At 33.0% G+C, this 25,100-nt stretch overlaps 2 protein-coding genes across 5 annotated transcripts; one reads left to right on the top strand and one right to left on the bottom strand.

The window, feature by feature from the left end:
- Nucleotides 1-1,369: 1,369 nt before the first annotated feature.
- On the bottom strand, nt 1,370-11,372 carry LOC101221075 (snRNA-activating protein complex subunit). Of its 4 annotated transcripts, none has more exons than XM_031885805.1 (13): nt 11,041-11,372; nt 10,023-10,079; nt 9,581-9,777; nt 9,449-9,504; nt 9,306-9,372; nt 9,157-9,221; nt 7,101-7,218; nt 5,303-5,391; nt 5,124-5,214; nt 3,436-3,531; nt 2,477-2,602; nt 2,139-2,396; nt 1,370-1,859 (listed from the first exon to the last, which is right to left on the bottom strand). In XM_031885805.1, the coding sequence occupies exons 3-13, from the start codon at nt 9,734-9,736 to the stop codon at nt 1,575-1,577; spliced, it is 1,407 nt and encodes a 468-aa protein (XP_031741665.1). In that variant the 5' UTR covers nt 9,737-9,777; nt 10,023-10,079; nt 11,041-11,372; the 3' UTR covers nt 1,370-1,574. The 4 variants fall into 4 exon arrangements, with proteins under 4 accessions (XP_031741665.1, XP_031741661.1, XP_011660317.1 ...); XM_031885801.1 differs by having other exon boundaries at nt 9,581-9,760; XM_011662015.2 differs by having other exon boundaries at nt 11,051-11,372.
- Nucleotides 11,373-12,236: 864 nt separating this feature from the next.
- LOC101220841 (ras-related protein RABF2b) lies at nt 12,237-15,857 on the top strand. Its single transcript, XM_004145403.3, has 7 exons — nt 12,237-12,498; nt 13,343-13,420; nt 13,525-13,692; nt 14,392-14,440; nt 14,548-14,621; nt 14,814-14,907; nt 15,400-15,857. The coding sequence occupies exons 1-7, from the start codon at nt 12,460-12,462 to the stop codon at nt 15,495-15,497; spliced, it is 600 nt and encodes a 199-aa protein (XP_004145451.1). The 5' UTR covers nt 12,237-12,459; the 3' UTR covers nt 15,498-15,857.
- Nucleotides 15,858-25,100: the final 9,243 nt, after the last annotated feature.

The following is a 25,100-nucleotide window of genomic DNA, read 5'->3' as shown; positions in this document are numbered from 1 at the left end:
TTATATACTATATTATCATACAATGATAATAATTCATCCATGAATATGTGCTCATTTATTTAAAGAAAAAAACATAATTATCTAACCCAATTAAAACCAACCATCCGTTTCCCTCACCCACTAGATTTGATCAATTAATTGAAAACAAATATATACATACTCAACTACAACCCATTACAAAAATTAACTTGCTAAAGCAGAGTAGTGTATAACATGCATTCGTAATTAAAGAGGTATGTTGTTCGTAACTAAGAGATCTGTTGTTTACAGGTATAGATTTATAAAAGGACCAAAAGGCACGTGTCCTCTCTCACATTCTCGATTTTTGTATTTTAATATTGATTTTGAAGTGTTGGAATACAATATATACTAAATAATAATTTATTATTATTAAATTTTGCCTTCAATATAGTGGTTGTGTCCCCCGTCAAAATTATAGTATCTTGAGTTTGAATCTCATCTACTACATCTATATTTTTTTGTTACATAGTGCTCCCTACATATGATTTCTGGATCCACTGGTTGATCATGTCTGTTACTTTGATCGTATCTAAAAAAAATTATAATATTAGATCAAATTTAGTTACCTTTCTTTCCCATTTATCCAATGGAAATTAGTAGCTTTTTATTTTATTTTTTTGAAAAACTATTCGAAACATTTATTAAAATAACAAAATAAATTAAAATATTTAATAACTATAGTAAAATTTTGAATTCGGTATAAATTGATAGTTTTTAAGAACTATATATCAATGTCTATCAATATCACTAATATAAATATATAAATATCTATCGATATCCATTATTAATGGAATCTGCAAATTTTGGTATGATAAATATTTTACAATTCTCCCTTTAAAGGTGTGATCACATAAAATACTACTGAGGACAACATAGTAGATCAATTTGTGATCTAAGAGAATACATTTTTGGTATTTAAAGTTCAAATGTCCATCCTGGATTTTTCAAACTCAAAAGTATTTGAGTTTAATATTTTGGTGGGACCAATCCTTGTGTTGATCCCATCATTCATTTCTTTTAACTCTTTCTTCATATTTTAAAACAAACAAACAAACAAATCGATTACATTCTCTGCCACTCTTTATGAACGAACAAGGAGACGAGAAGTTTATTTTATGTGGATATATCATGAAGTCAACAAAAAATCTTCACCTTGGGAACTACAAATGAAGTTGAACAAAAACAGAAGACTGTAATGCTTAGGGTATGATTTGGTTAAATTGAAATCTTATAGTAAATATTAATTAACCAAGTTGACATTTGTTATCAGTTTTTGTTTTTTTCACATAACTCCAAAGATTAGGATTTTTCTATGAGATATAAAGAGATCTATTCAGAGACTAGAAAATGTAAGTAGAAAACAATTTACCTTTCCTTTTATAAAAACAATCCCCCATTACACAACCAACCCAAAAAGAATAATTAAGGTTCCAAATAAAATAAAATTGTAACCATTTACCTATAGCTATTTACAGAATCCTCAACACTATCAAAACTGCTGAATGAATCTCGATGACCAAGTGGGAAGCATTTTTATACAAACTCAGCCACACCTAATCTTTCAAGTAATCGTGCACCACGAAATCGTTGTAAAGAAGGTTACCTTCTTTCGAGTAGTGAAGAAGAAAATAGCAGTCTTCACAAAAGTAGCATGGGTTTTCCTGCGCCCACTTGTCATCAATAGTAACCTTTTTAGCCCTGTAAATGTTGCAGACATCACATTTCTGAGCTCGGGTCCTAAGCTGAAATGTAACGATTGGATAAGCAGCACGGTCATGTACGTCCTCAGGATGGATCAACCTCATATCTCTAATCACTATGGTATGTTTGCAATCTCCCTGTGTAAACGAGGACTCCTCCAAAGTCAATGCAGTTCTTTTTTTTTTTTCAAATGTGATACATTGATATTAATGAAATATATAAAGGTACCGGAGAATAAAAAAAGGGAATCCTACTAGGAAGGGAACCAACTAAGGGCGGTAATTAGAGTACTCTCTTGAGAAGAGCCCACAACAAGTGATTGTTTTGATAACATTAGACCATATGACTTCGGCTTCTAATTTAAAATGAAAATTGAAAAACAGAATTCATATGAAAGAGCCAAATAAGCAATATACCTGATGACAGTACAGATACCCAGCCCCAAGCCTAAATTTCAGGTCACAAAATCGAGCCTTGTTCATGCTGACTGATCTAAAATGAGGCACATGTAAATCTGACACTTCACCTACAACTGAACTTTTCTGTTGGGATTCACCGGTTATGATGCATCCCCATTTCTTACGAGCTTCATCCTCTGAGTTTCTAAGCCAATCAAGTATAGGTTTGCTATAGTCTGTTGCGGAAGGATTCCTCAAATCATTGCAGAATACATCCTGGATATAATTGTAAACAAAACAGTATTTGGTTATTTAAAATCAAATTTGGGAAATATCGGGCTCGTTGAATTTCTTACTTCTACAAGAAAATATCCAGATGAATCTTGCTGCCCAGCCTTTTGCATTAACGTATCTGTCGAGCAATAAATCTTGTCCTTCAGTTCTGCTAACGTTTGTCGTCCAAGGGCCAAGAGCTCTTGAGACTGTAAAGAAGAATATCACAGGAAGGTCACATAAAAATGAGGACCTAAATAAACAGAAAATGTTCCTTCTTTCATGGTTCAATGACATTGAGGTGAAATATCTGAACCCCTAAACCCCTTAGTCAAAGGTATATGCCTTAACTAATTGAATTATGTTTTAATTGTTACAAAAGTAATAAAAAAAGACTGCAGTAAATGTAGTACAAGAAAGTATTACAACTAGAGCTAATTGATTTAGAAGAATAACTACCAAAATCTTCGAACACTCAAAGAAGCATAATATTTGTCGTCTCATTAGTTCTAATCTTTCCTCTCCATTAACTTGTTCGCACTTCTTGAGAATGGTTTATTACTCAACATACAAGTTCCAACATTGGTCCACAATTCTTTGGCTCTCCTACTTCTTAGTACAACAAATGTACTGGTGTGGAAATTTGAATATCTGATCTCAAAAAATGGGAGTACATGTTCATTATTGCTAGGTTGTGCTCAGGTTGGCTCTTTAACTCTCCTTTTAAGCCCATATATCCACAAGTATAAGATGTGGCAAACTCAAATGCCGTAAAGCGTCCAAGGTAAAACACTATATTTTCTACAATAGGAGAAAAACACATAGACAGAGGTTAACCGCCAGGGCACTGTCATTGAATTCTACCATCAGAGCTAACATCCTCCACTAAAGGTATCCAAGTTAAAATATTTAACTTTCTGGCCTCCTAGTGTTTCACAATGCAAATACAGGATCTCTCAACCGTGATTTGACTAAGTCTTCATCGATAGCTATTTATTGCTACCAAACCCGTTTAAGCTGTTAAAGAAAAAGAGAAGCATACCTTAACCATCTTGCGAGATTTATGGTAAACCTCCACAAAAAGTACAGTCGTTGGATGATGCAAAGATTCGTGTTTTCCACCGCTCAGTGATTTCACCTAACATGTTATCAGTTCCCATCAGCGGACAGGGAGACATGAAAAGAAATTCATGATCAAACAAAAATCACAAAATTATAAGGATCAATTCAAAAATAGCTTTTGCACTTCATGTTAGGATTCCGCATTTCAGATTATGCATTCCAGAGGTAAGGTGGCTCCAACTGGACAATATAACATTCAACAGATACATGGGCAATTCATAAAAGATTGAAGAGAAACCAGATATTTAAAGATTCTTTTCTAGAGTCACTAAACCTTGAGAAATTTATAAAATTGTTTAGCTCGTTTTAGCATGTTCTCTCACAATACTCTATCAATGATGATTCTAAGGCAGTTGAAATATTTCTATGTACTTCCTTTGCTTACGGGAGAGTGTCCTGCTCCTACAGTTCTTACAAATCTAGGATCCTCAAAAATGTTACAAATTGAATTCTCATTATTTTAGGTTCTCTCTAGGTACCACAAGAGTGAGAGTGACAATCTGAACTCTCAGTCAAATATCTTTCATGTCCTAGAAAAAATCTCCACCGTTCATCCTTCTGCCAGAGACTGTCACTACTAGTTTCAAGTAAATGGCAAAGCATCATATAGAGAATGATATCTCTAGGATCTAGCACTAAGGCATTCCGAGAAATTCCTGCCTCGCTCTAGCATCTTGGTGCTTCCTTCCCAAATTGTTTGGCTCTAATACACTTTGTAACACTCATCTGCTCCTTTTCTCCATTTGCTTCAGTCCAGACTTTAAAAAGGCCCTTCCAACAAGTTTCAAACTAAGTCTTCTACATGATTTGGAATAAGAAAAACCCAACCGATCAACTATAAAGCTATTTTTTCATTCTTTTTTAGAGTTGCTAGCCCAAAAGAGGAATCCTACCTGACTATTTCTGAAAAATACCATAAAATACAGGGTTAATAAATGCAACTCTATACTCATTATTGTTTCAAAGTGAAGTGATATCAAACAGCCTCTGGCAAAATAGATAAAGACTCAAAAACTACCATTTATAGTTAGTTTGCTACCTCTAAATTCCTAAGAAATCCAAACTGTCACTCTTTTTACTTCTACTTGGTTTTCTATCTCTAAATTCTTTTGTAATTATAATTTATAGCCTAACTCATGTCTACACTAGTTGGGCTTTTTCTTTTTGAAACCTGTTGGTGTGCGGGGATATCTCTTGTTTGTATTCTCCTTTTGACGAAATTTATGTTTCTTATAAGAAAAAAGTAATGGTAAATCTTATAATTGGACCTGTGTGTAAAAGAAAAACAGTAGTAGTAGTAATAATAACTCAGAGAAACCATACACGAGGAACATTTGCTCAAGAATTTGTAGACCTCAAGACTTCAACCTCACATTTACACTAAATTCTTTTGTAATTATAGCCTAACGCATGTTTACACTAGTTGAGCTTCTTTTTGGCATGGAGGAATGTCTATTCCCCCTCTTTTGTATTCTCCTTTTGACAATGAAAATTATGTTTCTTATAAAAAATAATAAATAAAAATAAATACATAGTGCTAGATCTTATAATTGGACTTGTGTGTAAAAGAAAAACAATAGTAGTAGCAATAACTCAAAGAAACCATACATGAGGAACCTTTGCAGAAAAATTTGTAGACCTCAAGGACTTCAACCTCTCTTTACTTTCTGACGATGAACTGGCAATATCCTTCTTCCACCTGGAAAAGAAATCTAAATTTAATGATCATAAGCCCAAAACATATTATGCATATCATGAACGGGATTTTTTAAAAGCATTGTACAAACTTGAAAGCATGTAATTGCACTACAGCTCTGTCTGTCTCCTGTTTTTGTTTAATTTTTACAATTTCAGCCACCTTTGCGATAGATTTTTCCTGAATAGTATGTAATGTGTTAAAAAATCAGTTAAGAAATCAAAAGAGAAAAAGTATTAAAAATAACTATCAAGCACAAGATTACAACAATTTTGCATAACTGCCATACTTAACATATGAACAAAGGAACAGATGGATCAAAAACTCCAGAGGATAGAAATATACTGCAACAAAAACAGAGAGAAAGAGTGTGTGAAAACTGAAAACAACTCGAACACAATTGAGAATAATTGTGAATTTGATGTATATGTGACCATTTTTATTTATTTTTAGTAGCCACGGTTATTCAAACCAGTTTTTGCACACCTTGTCCATCCTTAACAGTAGGAGCCAAGACAATCATATGCATTCAATACCCTGAGGTAGCTTCTTCCCAAAAGCTAGTTGTGTCTAAACAAATTATTGCATATCCCAAGACATCTGGACATTTTCATTGACATTCACCATATGTTCATGGTCTGATATTGAAATGAAGGGTGAATCAACATTTCTATTATATCAGAAAAATGACAACATATAGCAAAAATGTCAACAAATAAAGCGAATTTGGACCTGATATTAGATAAGGGAAGGATGTCCTGTTGGTCCCTCAAATTTGAATCTAGTTTCCAAAATGTTATACTTTCCCTGAATTTTCAGTTCAATATTCATTTGAACCCTAGCTTTCAAAATGTTACATTTGTATCCTGAGTTTTGAGGTCAGTTTTCATTTGGTCCTAAGGTTTCAATATTTTACACTTAACCTTGAAGCTTTTACTAATGCTCATTTTGGTGATTTTCTTTAAACAAAAAAAAAAAAAAAAAAAAAAACTTCTCACTGAAAAAATGAAAAGAGATCAATGCTCACTTTGGTATTTGACATTAGCCTTCAAATAACTAATCTAAATAATTATGATAAAACATATTTTATTTGATCTTAATGGAGATGAAAAATTAGTGATGACTGATTTAGTTATAATTAACTTAATCATTCTAAGTTAATTAATAGATATTAATACCAACAACTGAAAGTGAGTATTTAATAAAAAAAATTAAAGGTAAAAGTGTAAATCTTGTAAATCTTGAGATCTAAGGAACCAAATTGAAAAGAAACTCAAAACTAAGTAAAAATGAAACATTTTCAAACCTAGGAACCAAATAGAAATCAAACTCAATCATGCTAAGAATGTAACATTTTGAAACATAGAGCCCAAATGGAAACTAAACTCAAAATCTAGAGACAAAGGTATTTTTTTCCAATTAAAAATAATAAATTTAAAGTTAATTAAAAGAAAAAATAATTTGTTAATTTGTATATTTATTATGATTTTTCTATTTATAAAATTTTCAAAAGAACTATCAACATTAATGGGAAGATGGCATAATTCAATATCACCGCATAACAAACCTACCTTTTTTTTTTTTGGAAAAGGAAACAGTGCTTTTCATTGATATAATGAAAATAGACTAATGCTAAGAAATACATGATAGCAAACAATAAATAACAAGAGAACTATGCAAATAATCCATAATTCAATAGCACCACGAAACAAACTTATAAAAAAATAAGAGTCAAATGGCAAAGCTTGTAGACAGAATGTACAGCTGATACTTGTTTTACTTGTTCTAAAAAAAAAGTACTATGAAAATGAAAAATCATTAAATTTAACCATAAAAATAGTTATAGCTAATAAAAGACATAATTCAAAGATGAGCACTGAACAACATACCTCAATATTAGAAAGTTCCTCCTTTTTTCGCTTCCTTGTTATTTTATTTGTGCTTCTATTTGCATTTGATACCGAATCAGCCTCCAAATTGTGCCCGTTAACTTCCTCTTCACATTCTCTAAGAATACCATTTTTCCACAAAAGAATTAATGACCTTTTAACCAAAAACAGAATGAAGTAAAATGGAACATTCAAAATATTAAACAGTGAATATAAATCAAGTTTATATGCAAGTTTGAGTGAACCGGGAGTTAATTATCTATTTTCAGTAAATAATAGTTAATATTTATTAATAAATAAGAAGGAATATATTAAATAATGTAATTTCACTCCTTAGAAGAACTGAAGATGTCATAAAGAATGACCTACATATTGATCCTACCCACCAAAAAGTAAGCAACGCATCCTATTATGAAAGTACACGAAAAGAAGAAGAGTAAGAAAGGAATTCCTCAAGCTGATAAGAGGGAGGGGATCAGCAGACCAGTTAAACCATTGGAGGCGCGTGTTAGATCAATGTACTGAGGAGGGGGACTAACAAAGGGTATTTGTTGGGATTCGGAAATCAGTGTGAGGCCGGAATGTTTTGGGAGTGTGAACCCTAGAAGGAGAGATGACTCTCTTGAATCACCGATTATCTTTATGTTTTCTGGCTTGTCATTTTCACTTCTTGTTGCTTCTTGTTCTTGTGGACTTGAGACCTAGCTAGACTGGAACTCTTGATATATTTTGTGGATATTAATATTATATAGAGCGGAAGCTGATTGACCCTGTTTCTACTGTGTTAGGTGTTCTTTGGAAGTGTTTTGTGTATTTTTCTATGTGCAGGGACTTGTATACCTTACAATGTACTTTGCATGGAAGGTTGCTTCTAGAACCGCAGGAACTATCTTCTCACATTTTAGCTCCACAATTCCATAGAGGTTGAGGTTTTCATGGCAAGTAAAAATGAATTCTAAATAGAGGTTCCTTCCTTTGCTAATAAGAACACCAACCCATAAACATCCCAAGGTTTGCATTAATTAACTTCACTAATCAGATTCAAAATTATTCATTGTTATTATTACTAATATTACTACAAGAGAAACAATTCTTATTGAGTTCCTTTTTTCCTCACAAGGAAACAATTTCATTAATTAACTGAAAGTCTGTAATATAAAATAGGAGGGCCCATCCGAAGGGATTACATAGAACCTCTCTAAGGAAGAACATCTGTATAAAAAAATTCTTAGAGTTCTTTATTCTCAAGAAAGAACATTTGAATAAAATAATTGTATAATAAAAGTGTTTAACTAAAAAGGAAGAACATTTGTGCACCAATAAAGAAGCACAAAAAAGACGACTCAAACACTTCATTCAAAGATTTTCTTTATTCTTAAAGATTCTTGAGTCCTTTCATACCAGAAAGACCAAATTGTAACTCAAACAAAATGTTGTTATAACCATCATGGATTCGCCTAGTAGTAAAAGAGGGACAAAGTTTCAATAAATAGATAAGAGGTATGGGTTTCAATCTATGGTGGCCACCTACATGAGAATTAATTAAATGCGAGTTTCCTTAACACCCAAATATTGTCAGATCAGGCGGGTTGTCCTATGAGATTAGTAGAAGAGCGCATAAGTAGACCGGAACACTCACTGATATATATATATATATTTCTATATGTGTGTAATTACGTACATATAAACAAAACAAAATGCTGCCATTAGTTCTACTTGTGTTGTTTAAAGGGGTGTTCTGTGACCAAGAACGCTATTATTGGGAGATCATAAAAAGAAAATTTGCTTCTTTGGTCCCCTTCTACTAATGTACAAGGATTACCATCTATAAAATCTATTTAATGCTTCTATGGACTTTTGGGGAAGGGGACTGCTGTACAATGTAAATTGTATTTTCACTAAAATAGTTGCCAATGGGGTGGATGTGCAGAAATGTCAATCCTGTTGGTCTAATACCTTCGCCTAAGTCAAAAATTGACAGGGAAGATATCCAAGTCAAGCCCAAGTTCAAATAAACACTCTTCAAAATTGTAAAATAACAATCACAATTAAATACCTGAGCAACCCAGCATTCATATTTTCTTCTTGAAGCTCCGACTGGTTATTAGCATTCCCATGACTCTGCATTAGAACAGCAGAAAGTTTACCAAGTGATTTCTTTTAACAGGAATGTACTAGATGATATGGGACACTCGGTTTGCAAACCTGCAATGATCCCTCCAAGGCCATATTCAATAACTGTTCTTCAGTAAATATCTTAAGTTCGTCAATCCTGCAGAATAGTAGTTGTAAATTAACAAATTCAACCATGAGCAGAGCACATTCAAGGGAGAGAAAAATATACATACGAAATATCTTCATCACATTGTTGACATGAATCCAACTGTAACTCTGCCTCCAGACTCTGCTCAAGAATAAGGATTAGATGTAGAACAGAAACAAAGGTGCAAAGTCATGTTTTTAAGAAAATATATGAGAACCTGAAGTTCTTGAACAACAGAAGACTCAAAGTGAGGGACCCTGGTGAGCGGACCAACCAAGTTGGGTGCATATATAGGCCCACCCAAAGGAATTGAGAGGCCGTCTCCATTAAGACCAATCTCCTCTGAAGTTCCAGCCCTGTCGCTCGCCTCCATGGCTCTTGTAACGACCCGACTTTCCTGAAAAAAAAAAAAACCTTGTGTTTGCTATTAATGCAAGGTTTAGAAAACATAAAATTTGGTTGTGATAAATAAAAAGAAAATCCACAAAAACTTTATTAGATAAAATAACATAGAATTCGCTCGCGAACCCTTAAACAATAATTTAAAACCAAAATAGAAATTTCAAAACGGAACATTTGACTCATTCCAATGCTAGTCATTGTACTCTTAAATAATTTAATAAAAAACGACAAATCAAAATCATGATGCAGAAGCTTACGATTAATCTGTTCCCTACGCCCGCATTGCAATGGCCTGCCAGGCCTCTTGCCTTTACCTATAAGGAAATAAAATGGGAAAGGATGAGTATTATAAAATAATAAAAATACGTAGAATGTGACCCCTGGAGTGGTCCACCATGCATATTTGAGCTACACAAATAATTCAAATGCATCCAACGCGCATACAAGAAAACAGAACATAAGATTATACGTTATGGCACTCTCAAAACATAGATATGGTATACACAACTCTTAGGTGTAAATAATTTATGAGATATGACACCCACATCACACAAATGCGGTGTACACAACTCATAGCCTACACAGAGCACATGCCATGAACATTTGTGTCACACAGAACTTCACACAAACCGTCAATGTACATGGCATGCTTAAAAAAAATATCAAACAAACATTACAATATAGCAGTGAGATACCATATCAACGCTAAGTCGACAAGCAGCAGTATTCCATGCATCGGTAGTCCTAATTCCATCATCAAAGAACCACTTACCTCAAATTAAGCCCAAAAACTACCAAGGTAAAACTATGTTTAGCTTGCAAAAACCACATCTCCAACCCTAAAAAAATGTCATGATTAATCCCAATCTCCAATATCCATAAACAACTTCATAGCATGATTAAGATTCAATTTCAACCTGTTATTATTATTATTTTTTGAAAAAAATCGATTTGAACCTGTAAGGTCACTTGAAAGTCATTAAATACTTACTCAAACGTCCCTTTATCAAAACCACCTTAATTCCACCACCAAGAACTCGAATGCAAGAAAAACACGAGAATAAGGATAAAAAAACCCCAACTTAAGAACAACCAAAAATACGTTTTGAAGGGACTTTAAGACGTAAACAATAATCAAACGTCACCCATAGGTATTACGCAGCCAAAAGCAGATGAAAACTCCAAAACCTCGAAACAACATGGGTAAATTGTTTATAGGCCGAAACATAAGGTGCTCAACAAAGACGGAAAAAAGAAAACGGAATAAAACCACACTTTTACTCACTGCAAACTCGCCACCGTAATCCACCGAATCCTGGGTCGGTCACGAGAAGGGGCGGCGTTGATTAGCAGCGCGAACAGCAGACAATGCTCGGAAAGGTGAAGTGTGGAGAATGAGAGAAAGAGAAAAGAATTCGATAGGGGTCTCAACGGCGACTGCCTGGGAGGGATGGTGGGCGGCAGTGAGCAATAGGTGGCGGTGGTGTTTTAAGTCAGCAATGACGTGGGTTTCATCGTCTTTGCAAGGAAGAGGGAAACACAATTTCATTTCATTTTTTTCTTTTCTTTTCTTTTCCTTTTTATTTTCCCCTCTTCAAAATACCAAAAATGCAACCAAACCAATTTCCAAATACTATAGACTTACTTAATTTGAGAAGGTAAATTAATTATATTTACTTGTAGTTTAAGAGATCAAAATATTTATTACATCCTCAACCAATTATTTTAGTCAGTAATATAAAGTACAATGATGTTGCAATGTGATCACAATTCTTATCTATTATAAGCCTTGAAACTTAAACATATGCTTTCTATCATTGTTCATTTTTCAATTTCCTACCAACCTTCAACTACTTTTTTATTGGTTATCAATTGGTTTCAAACACACACAAACAAAAAAAACTCATTCCTTTCAAAACGATACATACTACTATTCATATTATTACTTATTAATTGTATATGACAATTTATTATTCTTAATACGTTTTTTATCCAAACACATTTTGTTTGTATATGTGAATTTTATATTGGAAAAGTGTTGAAAAAGAAGAAAGAGAATTGAGAAGATTTATTTATAAGAACAATAGTGATTAATTGTTAAAAAGGATAAGGATTAGAGGAAGGAAGGATGATTAAAGTTGAACCAACGATGAAGAGTTGAATGGTAGGAAGAAAGGGAGAGAGAAATAAGGATGCATGAAAGGGAAAAGAAAAACGAGAATCATGGTAAAGAAGATGAATTAGTTTATGAGACAAATGTGATGTGAAAAGGGATTAATGATTCTATATAAGTATTTTTATCAAAATAAATATAACTCTAAGTTTGTATGTAGGTAGATGAGGAAATGTTATGTATAAGATATATTTCCAATGTAAAACCTAAAACAAAATGATATTTTAATTTCTTATACAGAAAGAGAGAGGAAAGAGGAAATGGAAGGGTGGGGAAAATAATAATAATAATAATAATAGTGATAATAATAAATTTCCAATTGCTGTCGTGTATATTGGAGTTAGTTCTTGTTCATCTTGAGGAGAGAAATAAAAGAGGGGTGTTTTGCTTCCAAGAGAGGCATCTGTCCGTATTGTTTTTCTTTTTTGCTTTGCTTTCGTCTTTCTCAACCCTTTTCCTCCCGTCAACGCTTCTTCTTTCACAATTCTCTTCCATCTTTACCTTCATTGCGGTTTACGGCCATGGCCACCAGCGGAAACAAGAACATTAATGCCAAATTAGTGAGACTTTTCTCCTCTTTTTCCTTCTTTAACTTTGATTTCCAATCTTTCTAGATTTTTATCTCTAATCGCGATGTCGCTCTCTTTGATTTCCCCTTTTTCAGAATTGTATGTTGATTCTTTTTCTAATTTTCGTCGTCAATTCGATTTGTGGCTTGCTTTGTTTAAATCCCTGTTAGTTTCCATTTGTCGGTGAACTCTGATCTGGGGTTTACTTTTGTTCGCCAAGAACTCAAATTCTCTCTCCTTTGATTCTTTCTAAACTCTGTTGCTTGCGACCGCTTTTTTCTATCTCCAGTATTTCTTGTTTATTGCATTTAAGAAATCCCTGTTTTCATTCTCTATATATCAGTATCTTCTGATGATTGTTGGGATGATCGCTTTCCAATTAATAATTCCGTTCTGATCTCAGCTAATTCTCTGCGTTTTATTTTGCAGAAACATTAGTAATGTCCCTTTTTGTTTTTCGAGGTCATTTTTAACATTTTATTCCCTTCTTTGCGCAAGTAATGCATAAATTTTTTTATACTAGAAATAGCAACCTTATGGTAATTTGATTGAGCCTACGGTTGTTCCAGCATGTTTGTAGTGCTATGGAGCCATTGTACTCTGCTGAAAAGTAACCTTTTCTTTTTCCTGAACAACTTGGTCGTAGTTTATTAACTTCGTATTATGTTTGGCGTTGTTTTTGTCATTCAATTGTCCCATTTCATTGGCAATCACACTTGGAATTTTATTTGTTGAAAAAGGAAATGGCTGGATGAAGATGAACTATGTTTAGCTACCACTATTTTGCAATAACACATGTTAAATCCAGTTTATTGTACCTTTGTTTTGTGCTCAGGTGCTTCTTGGTGATGTTGGTGCTGGGAAGTCAAGTCTAGTGTTGCGTTTTGTTAAAGGGCAATTTGTAGAGTTTCAGGTTTGTTGTATAAACCATTTGGTTTTGGCTATTGAATTTTATGGCATGGCTTTCTGTCTTGAGTCTTGACCATATATATTCTTTTTAATTGTTCAATTATGTAGGAATCAACAATTGGTGCTGCCTTTTTCTCTCAAACATTAGCTGTAAATGATGCCACTGTGAAATTTGAAATATGGGATACAGCTGGGCAGGAGAGATACCACAGTTTGGCTCCAATGTATTACAGGGGTGCAGCTGCAGCTATTATCGTCTATGATATTACTAACCAAGTAAGTGGCGTTTGATAACTCTTGTTGTGTTACATATAGTCTACTAACCAAGCAAGTGGCATTTGATAACTCGTGTTGTGTTAGATATAGTCTAGGAACAATTCATTGTTACTGTGCTTGAGAACCGTATCATCTAAAAACATGGCATTTTCAATCAGCCATATTCATGAAATATGTCTGGGATAAAATAAGTATATATGTGCATGAATTAGGTACTAACCATTTTTAAAGTATTTTCTTTTTTTTGCTAAAAGAATTTAGCAATAATTTTTTTTCTTTTTCCGTATGATTTTTTTATGGAAGCTAAAACAACTTAGAAATTCACCAACAGGTATTTGATTTTCGATAAGGAAACTGCAATAGAATTGATGTTTTGAACTTTTAAGCAAGTGGAGGATTTGTAAAATTATTGAGAGGTTTAAGGTTTAATTAATCATCCCAGTGCTTAACCTTAAGTGGGATGTTGTGAGTATGTGTTTGCATTCACACATATGCACGACTGTGTATTAGGTTGGGTAGCTAGGAGTAATGACTTTTAGGAGTTCTTACCCTTCTGAAAAATGATATGTCCTAAAGTCTAAATATATCATTTCTCACTGGGGATTGATAGACTATTCTTTTATACACTACTGTAATTGAATTGGAACGCTGTTCCTTTTCATACTTCAACTCTTTTCGGTATCCTTTATTTGGTTGCAGGGTTCATTTGATCGGGCAAAAAAATGGGTTCAAGAACTTCAGGCACAAGGTAAACTTACTATTGGATTTTACATCATATGAACTTCTAATAAGTAAAACTAGTGTGGGACTTGGCTATCTTAATTTGTTTTACCAATTGGACCGTTCTTTCATCAGGCAACCCGAATATGGTCATGGCTTTAGCTGGGAATAAATCAGATTTGTTGGATTCTAGGAAGGTTGCTGCAGAGGCAAGTAACCCAACCCCGGTTTTCTTTTGTTCCTGTTACTTTGTTGAACTGGGATGCATTTCATACAAATAAAAAACATATTTCTGCTAGTGAAGAGCTTCTCCTGCTGGAGTTCTGTGATTGTTCATTGAAATGTCTATCACATATTTTTGTACCAAGCTTTGACAATTGATTACACTGCTGCTTCTACAGGATGCTCAAACATATGCACAGGAGAATGGCCTTTTCTTCATGGAAACCTCTGCAAAAAGTGCTGCTAATGTCAATGATATCTTCTATGAAATAGGTAAATAACTAGGACACACACACACACACACACACACACGCGCACGCACACACACAGTGATCAACAAACAGAAGGAAGAGAATGAAGAGGTGAAACAAGGTTACTCTTCTACGGTTTGGATGTCACTGCATCTTAGTTTCAAGTAATTGGACTATATATGGTGCTCCAAAAAGAAGTTTATGAAGCCTGAGTGTTTTAAACATGTTTTTGAGCATAGAAACGTTGGTTCTGTGTCACATTTGTTTAGTCAATGGGATTATGATTTATAAATGCATTATAAGATGTGAGTTTCATGAATTTGGGTTCGTTAAGTTGCTATAGCAAACCTATTGTTGGGACAAGTAAATCCATATCTAAGTTCTTAATCTTGAGGTTACACAAAGTTATAGAAGTTCCAGCTCTGGCACCCATTCCCAACACACGTGTGTGCACACACAAAAGGGTAAAATAGAGGAAAAGCAAGTTGATTTTGATTCCCTGTTTTTTATGCAGCAAAGAGATTGCCGCGAGTGCAACCAGTACAGAATACAACCGGGATGGTTCTGGACAGACCTGCTGAAAGGGTTGCAAGCACGTCATGTTGCTCGTAGAACTTGGTTCCTTGTTCAGTTTTAATGTGTCAGCAGCTTGTCCTTCATTTGTATGAAGAATTCTAAGAAGAAAGAAAAAAAAAAATGGAAAACGAAAGAAAATGGAAGCAAGGTTGTTGATGTTGAATGGGATTTATTATGTGTAAATTGACTGTTGTTTTTAGATGATATGCTTATTTTGCAGCCACAAGAAAAGTGGCAAGACTACTTTGTGTTTGTATATGACCATTGTGCTTGCTTCACATCCACACTTATCCATACTCAAAGCCACTCCCTCACTACATGAAACACAGGATCTGTGAATGTGAGTAGTTGTTTAACTCCTTTTGTTAATGAAGTTTTCTATATTTGATGCGATTATTGTACCCTCTTCTTCCCTTTTTTTCCCTTAGGGGCTAAGGTTTTGATTTAATGCCCCCATGATTGTTTCAGGCTAAGGTTTTAACTTGTGCCCCCAAGATTGTCTTGGGGATTGTTTCTAATAACTTCTTAAATTTCAAGAACTTCAAAGGTCATTTCGAACAGATTCAAAGTTCAATTTAGGTAGTGTTAAGTAGAATCAAATCAAACTTCTTTACTTTCGATCTTTAGGATTATGTACAATCGAATAGACATTGATTCAGTTCTGTCTAATGAATGAAAATTTAAAACATCTGCTCTTTGTTGGCAATGGTATCAGATATGGGTCCTATCCCTTCCAAATCTGAAGAAATTACAGCCCAGAATAAATTTTCCTAAATTTATGCAGTTTCATTTGTTTTGGAAAGGAGAAAGAAAAAGATCCCATAGTAAAAGCAGTACCTAAGAAGGGGTCTAAATACAAACTAATTCCATCCAAATTATAGTAAAAACCTATAAAAGAAAAGGGTTCATATTTCATTTGCATATCTTTTAATATTGAAAGAAATTATATACCGATTCAAAATGATTTCTAAATATGTTTTAAATGTTTTTTTATCAGAAGAAAACATTGACTTTATCATATGGAAATATCGGTCTTAACGGGTTACAAAAATGAGGCTTAACCTCTATGATTGATCTCAACCACAGCAAACCAAGATTCGAATCATAGCAAACTAAGCTTCGTTTGGATTGCCTATGAAAAAAATGTAAAATTGTTTTTTTAATAGTACATTTTTAAAAAAAACCTTTTTGTAAAAACTTACATGTATGGTTTGACCTTTTTATAAATATTTACTGTCATGTACAACAATATTGTACTTGGGTCAAATTACAATAAAAGATTATTAAATAGTATGAATTAATTTCTTAAAGAAATACACATGTTTTGAATCTTTCTTTTATAAATATATTTTAAATTTAATTGCACATTATCTTGAAATTATTAATTTTTTAGTTACTTGAAACTAAATATTAATTTCATTTTTTATATATTTTTTTTTACAATTCAATTTTAGAAGCACAAATATCTTGAAATGTAAATACATAACCGTAAAAAAATTGATTTTGTGCAATTCGATCACATTCTTCGTTCATCTTCATTTCATGAATCAAATGATTATGTTTTTCATTGACATTTTCATGGTTTCTTTCACATATGATAAGGTAAAATAGATTTTGTTGATGCAAACCCCTATATTTAAATGTATATGAACACACATTGAAGAAATATTAAAAGTATTTTGAAAAAAAATATATATATATAAAAGACGGAGTGAAAAATAGATAGTAAAATACAAACTGAGTTTTAGGCATAAATTCCAATAGTCTGGGAGGGGTGTGACAATAGGTGATAACTTGTAAAAATACAAGTTATTATAGTCTCTTTTATAGAATAACGAGGCCAAGATGTAGGAGAAGTGTATTAAAGCGTTTATATTATGTTGAGAATGCATAGGTATTCAGAGATATAACTTACATAAAGCTTTCATGTCTGGTTTACTGCACTTTTAATGCTCTAACCCAGGATTGTAAACAAAAAGAAGAAGCTAACGAGTTGCATAGAATCTCGTGCGAAGAAACTCGACAAAAAGGCCATATAAGAAGGCGAGAAGTAGTTCACTAGAAGACAAAGTAGTAGTTGGAGTGACGTGATCTAGTTGAAGAGATTACTTTTGGTATACACAATTGGAAGACCAATTTCCCGCCCAAAAGAGTATAAAAAGCGTCATTCTAAGAGAGGCTTGAGAGTCCAGACGTCTGAACAGACCAGCTAAATTCTAGAGAAAGGTGGAAAGGAATAGTCTTTCCACCAGCTGCAAGGGATCCTTATTCTTATTATCTAATCAGATTTGTAAAGAGAAAGCTTAAAGTCTAAATAGAGAAGAATCAATCTCCCATTTTTTCTCTAACTTGTATTATTTTTCATTCTTTAATGCTTCCCATCTTCGTATTTTTTGTGTAATATATAGTATTCATATTGTACAATGGCCACAGACCTACATTCTTTGATATATATATTACATGTTTATACATTTTTCAATCTACGACTTCTTTACTTTCCATATGTCAATGTGTTTTTTGTATTTTAAGTTTGTAGCAATTTTTTGATAAAGAGTTTTGCTTATAATTCTTATCGAGTTAACCGAGCTATATTCATCCCTTGGCCAATGTATGTCGCCAACTGCCCGAGAGGGTAAGTAGCAAGGACGTGGCTAACACGTGAAAGTAAGAGTTTTCTCAACCTTGTGAGTTAACTTCCATCATTTGAATCTCGAAAGGTGAACAAGTGTGGGCAATAGGCATCGAGAGGTTGCTCTCTAAATGTGAAGTTCTATAAATTTTATAAGTGAACACTTTTATATTATATTTCGCTTAATCACGATTACTCACATGGATCCCGACAGGTGACCATGTGTGGTGTTCAATGTCTCCGAGTGGAGCACGTCTTAATCATATTTTGGTTAAGAGCAATATGTCGCATTAAGGCTCTCACATTACTTAGTCATCTTACAATGTATAGATTTTCCTTCACTTTTATGTCTATGCAAGTTAGATCGTATTTCCATCTTGCCATTATTTAATCTCCTTTACAGAAGATCTCTAGGTATAAATAAGTAGTTGTATTTCCCTTTAACATTCTTTATATTTACTTTATTATTTTATAAAGCCTAATTGATAGGTAGACCCTAGAACTAAGCTCTGATATCAATTCCACGTGTTCAACCTTGGATAGATCATCTAGGAAAACCTACTATTTCGCTTATACTTAGGCAATACTTGCACTCAACAAGGACTTAACTATAACATGATGAAAATGTTCATAGTGAGTATTTCGCATACGAGGAACTTAACCAATGACTTAGCACATAGACTTCATCATGCACATATACAACCCTCAGTCTAAGTCTACGTTCATATATCCTTCCATCCTTCTTTTCTTTTGCAAAAATCTCCAAGCATGCAACAGGGGCCTGGGTATTCAGTTGTGAGGTTAGCTAGTGCTACCCAATGCCATGACATGGCATGCATGTCTACGTGTGTGGCAAGGTTATGACATTGTCATGGCATGTGTAGTGGCCTAGTGCTAAAAAGTAATTTTTGGAAGTGTGGTGTTTTTTGGTCGTGTTTTTTCTATTTTTTAAGAATAAGAAGATTAATATTAATTGCTTTTTTTTTCAGACCGAGAAGAGAGAAGAAGAATTTCTTAAGTTAAGGAGTTGAGCTTCAATTTATGAGTGACAAAATAAATTTCAAGGTTTATTCTTAAACAATATGAGTTTAAAGCTAAATGTTTCTAAGCATGTTTTGATAATTTTGAATGATATTTCTTTACTAATTTAGTATATGATTTGCAAAGCAAGAGTTTAAGTACAAGTTTAAAGCATGCATGAGTTTTTATTAAGCATGTTTTATAAGTACTTTCAATCACGTCTTACAAATATGAGATTTGAAAGCTAGATTCTAAAATGTTTAAAAAAAAAAAGCATGTTTTTAAGCTATAAATGATTTGAGTAATGCAAGAATTAAATCAAGTATATGTTTAAGCTAAGATTTTAAGTATGTTTTACATGAATATATACACGATGGTTACTCTCTTTACTTAAGTTGTGCAAACATGTTTTCCATACTCATGTGAAGGGAGCAAGACCTTACAAGGCAATGACCTATGTTTCTTGTAGATTAGTGAAGGTACAAAATATTGTGCCTAAGGGAGAAGGTTATAGTTATAATTGTGCCTATGGTTTGAGAGTTATGAGGTGAGATGTCACCTACTTTATCTTATAGACAGGTTATGGAGTAATGTACAAGCTAAAACTTATGTAAAATTATTTAACTACTTGCATGTTTCCAAGAGCTAAAGCTTTGAGCCTAACTATTTAGAAAAGCATGTTTTATTAAAAGAGTCATTAACTGAGTTTTTCAACTCATCCTTTCAAAATATTTTCTCACATTCCACGTAGTGATCAGCCTGCCAAGTCTATACTACAGCTGCTACTGATGAACTAAGGTTATTTTTCTTATAGTTAGTATGTGTATCATTTAGCATAAATTAGAAGACATGAGCCTACATAGTAAGATTTATTTTTCTATTGTTTGTTTGTGCTAAATAGTTATAAATGTTTAAGCATTTAACTTATGTTGGTCTTAGTTAATATGCATTGTTAGTTAGAAGGTTGATATGTTACTTAGTTTAGTTAGTTGGACAGTGTGGTCGAGTATGACAATGTTCGAAAGAAGGGGCTCCAGGAGGGGGTGTGACAATAATAATGTAAAATAAGCTTTAGTTTATAAAAAAACATGTCAAACTATATAATAGTTTAAGCTTGTAAAAAAGAAAAGTAACCTTAAAGAAATAAAAATCTTAACAATATTTATACCAAGAATAACTTAAGTTATTTAACTTAACTAACCAATAACAATTATCGAGCTAACTAAAGGAAAATATACTTAAAAGAAGCAAACAAACTAAAAAAATTTAACAAATTTTTTCCCTTTAACACTAGAACTAGTCAAATTAACGAGGCTATAAAAACTATAATTGATGCGTTCCTTCAGTATAATTCAATCCATCCTCCCAGCTTGCCGTGATGCACATACTATTTTCTTCTTAAAGCTAAAGTCACTCAAAGAATGAAGAATTTTATGGTATGAAAAGCTTGTGCCTTCTGGTGATTGTGATGGTGATGGTTGTCAATACAACTCACTTGGTGGAGGCAGTGAAATGTGACACAAAGGAGCTAAGAGTATATGGTGGTTGAAAATTTGTTGTTGAAATATAAAAAGATTAATTAATGTTTTAAAGACTTTTTGGTATTTTCATTAATTAGGATAGAATCTCTATAAAGCTATATAATGTCTTTATTCTTCCATTTGTAAAAACAAGACTTTTGATGAATGCAATTTGAAATCTCATTTGGAGAGTTTTCCCTTAATTTGCAATTCTTGTGATAGAATGCAGGCGAGCCATTCAATCTAATCTTGATCAGGTTTGATTGTGGAGTGACTCAATTTAGAACAACATTTCCAAATCTTGCTTCTAGATCTTTAATCTAAGAGGTAATCTAATCCTAACTTTCTCTTGGTTGATCTAAATTAGTATAATGAGGTGTTAGTTTCTTTCAAAAATTCTTGGTACGTTAATAGCTTGGATATTTGAATTGAGGATTAGGGTTGTCTTGTCAACTTCAGTTTTACATTAAACTGTTTACGAAAACTTGTTTTATAAAACTGTTGCTCACTAAATCTTTTGACTGACTCTTTCAAAATGTTTTCCCTCTTTACAGGTACAAATTATGACTCTCCAAGTGCCGAACTTACTACGACCAGACAATCTAAACTTTCAATCATGAAAGGAATATAATTGTTAAAAAGTATTACTGTGTTTTATCAAAAGGTTATATTTCCATGTTTTTTTACATTTTACTTGGTATTTATAAAAGGCATTGCAAATGGGTTACAATACAGTTTTAAAGTGTTTTTAACTTTAAAGACTTCTGTTGACAAATGTTTTGTGTTTTCAAGTCAATGGTCAGTTGAAGTTGTTTTGAAGGTGAACGACTTTAGTTGATATCACACCACGTCTCGAGCCAAACAAGTAGGTACTCGGGATGGGGTGTGACAAAAGGTTTGCTTAATGGGAATGAAACAAACCATCTTAGTGAATCTATCCATAATTACCCATACTCCATCGCAACCACTTGGCATTCTGGGTAACCCAAACAAGAAGTCCATAGTTATGTGCTCTCACTTTCGTTCAGGACTTAGTAGAGGGCGCAACAACCTGCTAGCCTTCTAGCATTTTTGTGGTTTGACTTGTTGGAAAATCAAACACTTGAGCCACACACTCAGCTACCTCCCTTCGCATGCCTAACCACCAATAGTAGGTTTTCAAGGTCCTGTACATCTTAGTACTCATAGGGTTGCATCAGATAGGCTGAGTCCTTGTCTCGTAGATGCAATATTATTCGTGGATATGTCATGTTAAGCTCTAAGTGAGTGACTTAGTAGGCGATTAAAATAGGATGATGTGATAAAACATGCAAATCATATCTATATGTTGCTAATTTCTTCATGATATGCAAGTAATACAAGCTTTTCTCTCTCTCTTCGAGCTGTAAGTGAACACAAGGGATTTCTATCAAGATTTAGTTATAAAGTCTACTTCTCATTCCGACGGTATACCATTTCTATACAGTGTGAAGTAAATGTTTGTATGAGTATTAAATCTACTATTTGCCCTAGAGATTTTGTAAAAGGTGGCACAGGATGACTTAGTGATGGAAAGTGAACTAATTTGTTTATAGAAAGTATGAAGGAATGTCTCCACGTTGTTAGGCGATTAACAAGGTGATAGTCCTTGATGCAATAGAGATCAGTTAATCATCTACTAATTAAGGTAGACACTTCTCAGTGACTAAACACCACACTTACTCACCTCTCGGAATGTAAATGATAAAGATAAATTAAGCAATAACTATTTAGAGTTTGATACTTGTAAGACTTACATTGCCTCACTTTTAATGGTGACCACCTCTCGGCGCCAAGTTATTGCACCTATTCTCTTTTCGGGATACAAATGGTAGAGGTTTAATCGACAAGATGAAGTTTGTCTCCAAACTCCTTCCTGTGTGCATTTAGCCATGTCCTTGCTATTTACCTCTTGAATAGTTGGGCGACAAATGTTGACACAGTGATGGAGTAAAGCTTAGTAAACACGATAAACCTTATAAGTAAAAACCTCTTATCAAGTATTTATCACACACTTAAACTACTTATAAACAAAAAAACATGATGAGCAGTAAATGAGTGAATAAGTATGCAATGTATCGATTGATTTAGGCCTTTTGGCCATTGAAATACATAAAAGTCAAACATTACATTGAAAGTACAAAAATGGAAAGTAAAGAAGGAAGTTGAACTGCAAAATGCATAAGCATTCCTTAGGTCTTTTACAAGTTAGGGGGAAGAAGATGGTGGATTCTCTCTTTAATCTCTTACTCATAAGATTGATCACTAGAGAAGAGGTGGAAGAACCTTTACAGAAGATGAAAGGCTAGTCCTTTCCATCGTCTCTCATGGAGATATCTAGGGTTTGGTCCATTCAGAATAGACAAGTTTATATGTTAGGGATGGAGGCTTTATATAGACTACTTTAGGAAGGAAGCTTCTATTCTTCTACACATGTTAGTGTTGATTGCAGTCTTGTCAAGTCACATCAACTTCAACTACCATTCTTGTCTTCTAGTGAATCTTTATCGCGCGATGATGTGGCATTTCGTCTAGGGATGTTAATTGTCAGGAAACCTTCCTATCACAAAGCTTTTCCACGTGCTCCTTTTGCGATTCACTATGTTTCTTCTTTTCTTTATAATTTTTGATAAAACACTGAAAAGCATGGTAAAACAAGCATGGAGACTTATGCAAGCTATATTATCTTATCTTTATAAATCTCATGTGAAAGCTACGCGTAAAAAATGATAAAATGATTCCACCCCTATCTCAACAAATTCATGTTAACCCTTTAGATTTCTATTCAACACCAATTTAAGATATATTTGAGAGTCATTTTCGAATAACTAATTTTAAGTGATCTAAAATCATTTTTTTCTAAATCTGTGATTATTTTTTTAAAGAAAGCTATTTGAGGCATATACATTAATTATGAAAGACCATCCATACTAGCCCCACAACCTGAGAAAGTTAAACAGAGTAAGCATCAGTCAATCCTTGCAAAGAAACAAAAAAGTTTGGCTAAAGAGTGAACCATGCACAAAGTTACATGATCTCTAAGCAAAACTCAATTTCTAAACCTTCATCCTACTAATAAGAGCTACCACTTCAACATAAATTACACTAAAAGGTGATGAAAAATAGAGATTGGAGGGCAAAAATCATACTTTCAACTTAAAAATCCATTTACCAAGCCCCAAGAGCATTGCTAAAATTTCACCTATGGCAGTCGGGAAATTACATATTTTTTTCATATTCGAAGTCATTTCCATGCAAGTAGGGATAATAAGATTTGAATCTAAATAATCAATTTAAACCTAAACTTTTAAACTCTAGACTATAAATGTATCAATATAAAACATTATAGAAGGTAATTTAGATGGACACAATCATGGAATTTAATAGTTCCGAGTTTAAAGTAATACCACTATTTTATTACTTTAAAATTTTGAATATTTAAAATAAAATTAAATAATTGAAGGAAAATTATTAAAAATAGCAATATCATATTCTATCAACTAATAGAAATTTTTAGAAATCTATCCATTTCTATTAAATGCATTGATAGACACTAGAATCCTAGATAGAATCTAAAAGTTTGCTATATTTAGTACATATTTTGGTTCATTACCCTATACTTGAAAATGTTCCATAAAATGATTCAATTCACGCAACCTTTTGATCTAGAGTAAGATGCATTACGATTGTGGTACACATCCACACATACTCTTTATGTTAAACTTTGACGATGTTTTGATAGGCTAGCTAGAAAATGTTAAGTAGTGTATGTGGGGGTGGTGATGGTGATCGATGGGATGATTTTCTCGATCAATACGCTGCTTGGTTAATTAATTTACACCAGGACAATATTATTTTTTGTTACATTTCATAATTCAGATTTCTATATTCTTCTAGAATTATGAGCTTGATTGTTTCTTTTTTGTATACATGATTGTGTTTTATTTGTATGTCTTTGACTTTGTGAAATTCTAATGATTTATCTCAATTCAACCCTATTAATACTAGTATGAGCATAGTTCAACTAGCAAACCATAGTTCAACTAGCATTTTGCTTGTATTATCAACCTCGAAATTAATCGTTTGTTTCTTTTTCAAATAAATATTTATTAATTAATAAATAATTTCAATTGCAATTCAATAACTTAAAAAACATAATATAATATAAATGAAACAAGATCATAGTTAATCTTGTAGAAAATGGGATCTTAAGTAAACACCTTTTTGCTTCCATAAGCCAACCATTCTCCCAAAGATTTCTTACAAGTTCAAATTATTGTCATAATTAATAATTTGTAGTTGGAAACATCCACATCATTAAACAATTAATTCCTTTATAAATAAATCTCACACACACTTTCTCCAGAATGATATAATAAATAGAGCGTGGGAGAAGCACTACTATCAGCTTTTCTTAAGAAACATTAACCCTAACTTAAATATAAAACAAAA

Source organism: Cucumis sativus, chromosome 1 (genome assembly GCF_000004075.3).
Source record: "Cucumis sativus cultivar 9930 chromosome 1, Cucumber_9930_V3, whole genome shotgun sequence".
In the NCBI taxonomy this organism is placed as follows: Eukaryota; Viridiplantae; Streptophyta; class Magnoliopsida; order Cucurbitales; family Cucurbitaceae; genus Cucumis; species Cucumis sativus.
The sequence above is the reverse complement of the archived record's forward strand: the minus strand, read 5'-3'. Positions and strand labels throughout refer to the sequence as shown.

Excerpts from the sequence above, each read along its gene's own strand:
- LOC101221075 (XM_031885805.1), bottom strand. The coding sequence starts at position 9,736 with ATGGAGGCGAGCGACAGGGCTGGAACTTCAGAGGAGATTGGTCTTAAT. Across the intron at positions 9,222-9,305 it reads CCTTGGAGGGATCATTGCAG|AGTCATGGGAATGCTAATAA; the intron begins GTTTGCAAACCG and ends GTTCTAATGCAG. Across the intron at positions 2,603-3,435 it reads AATCTCGCAAGATGGTTAAG|TCTCAAGAGCTCTTGGCCCT; the intron begins GTATGCTTCTCT and ends TCTTCTTTACAG.
- LOC101220841 (XM_004145403.3), top strand. The coding sequence starts at position 12,460 with ATGGCCACCAGCGGAAACAAGAACATTAATGCCAAATTA. Across the intron at positions 12,499-13,342 it reads AGAACATTAATGCCAAATTA|GTGCTTCTTGGTGATGTTGG; the intron begins GTGAGACTTTTC and ends TTTTGTGCTCAG. Across the intron at positions 14,622-14,813 it reads CTAGGAAGGTTGCTGCAGAG|GATGCTCAAACATATGCACA; the intron begins GCAAGTAACCCA and ends CTGCTTCTACAG.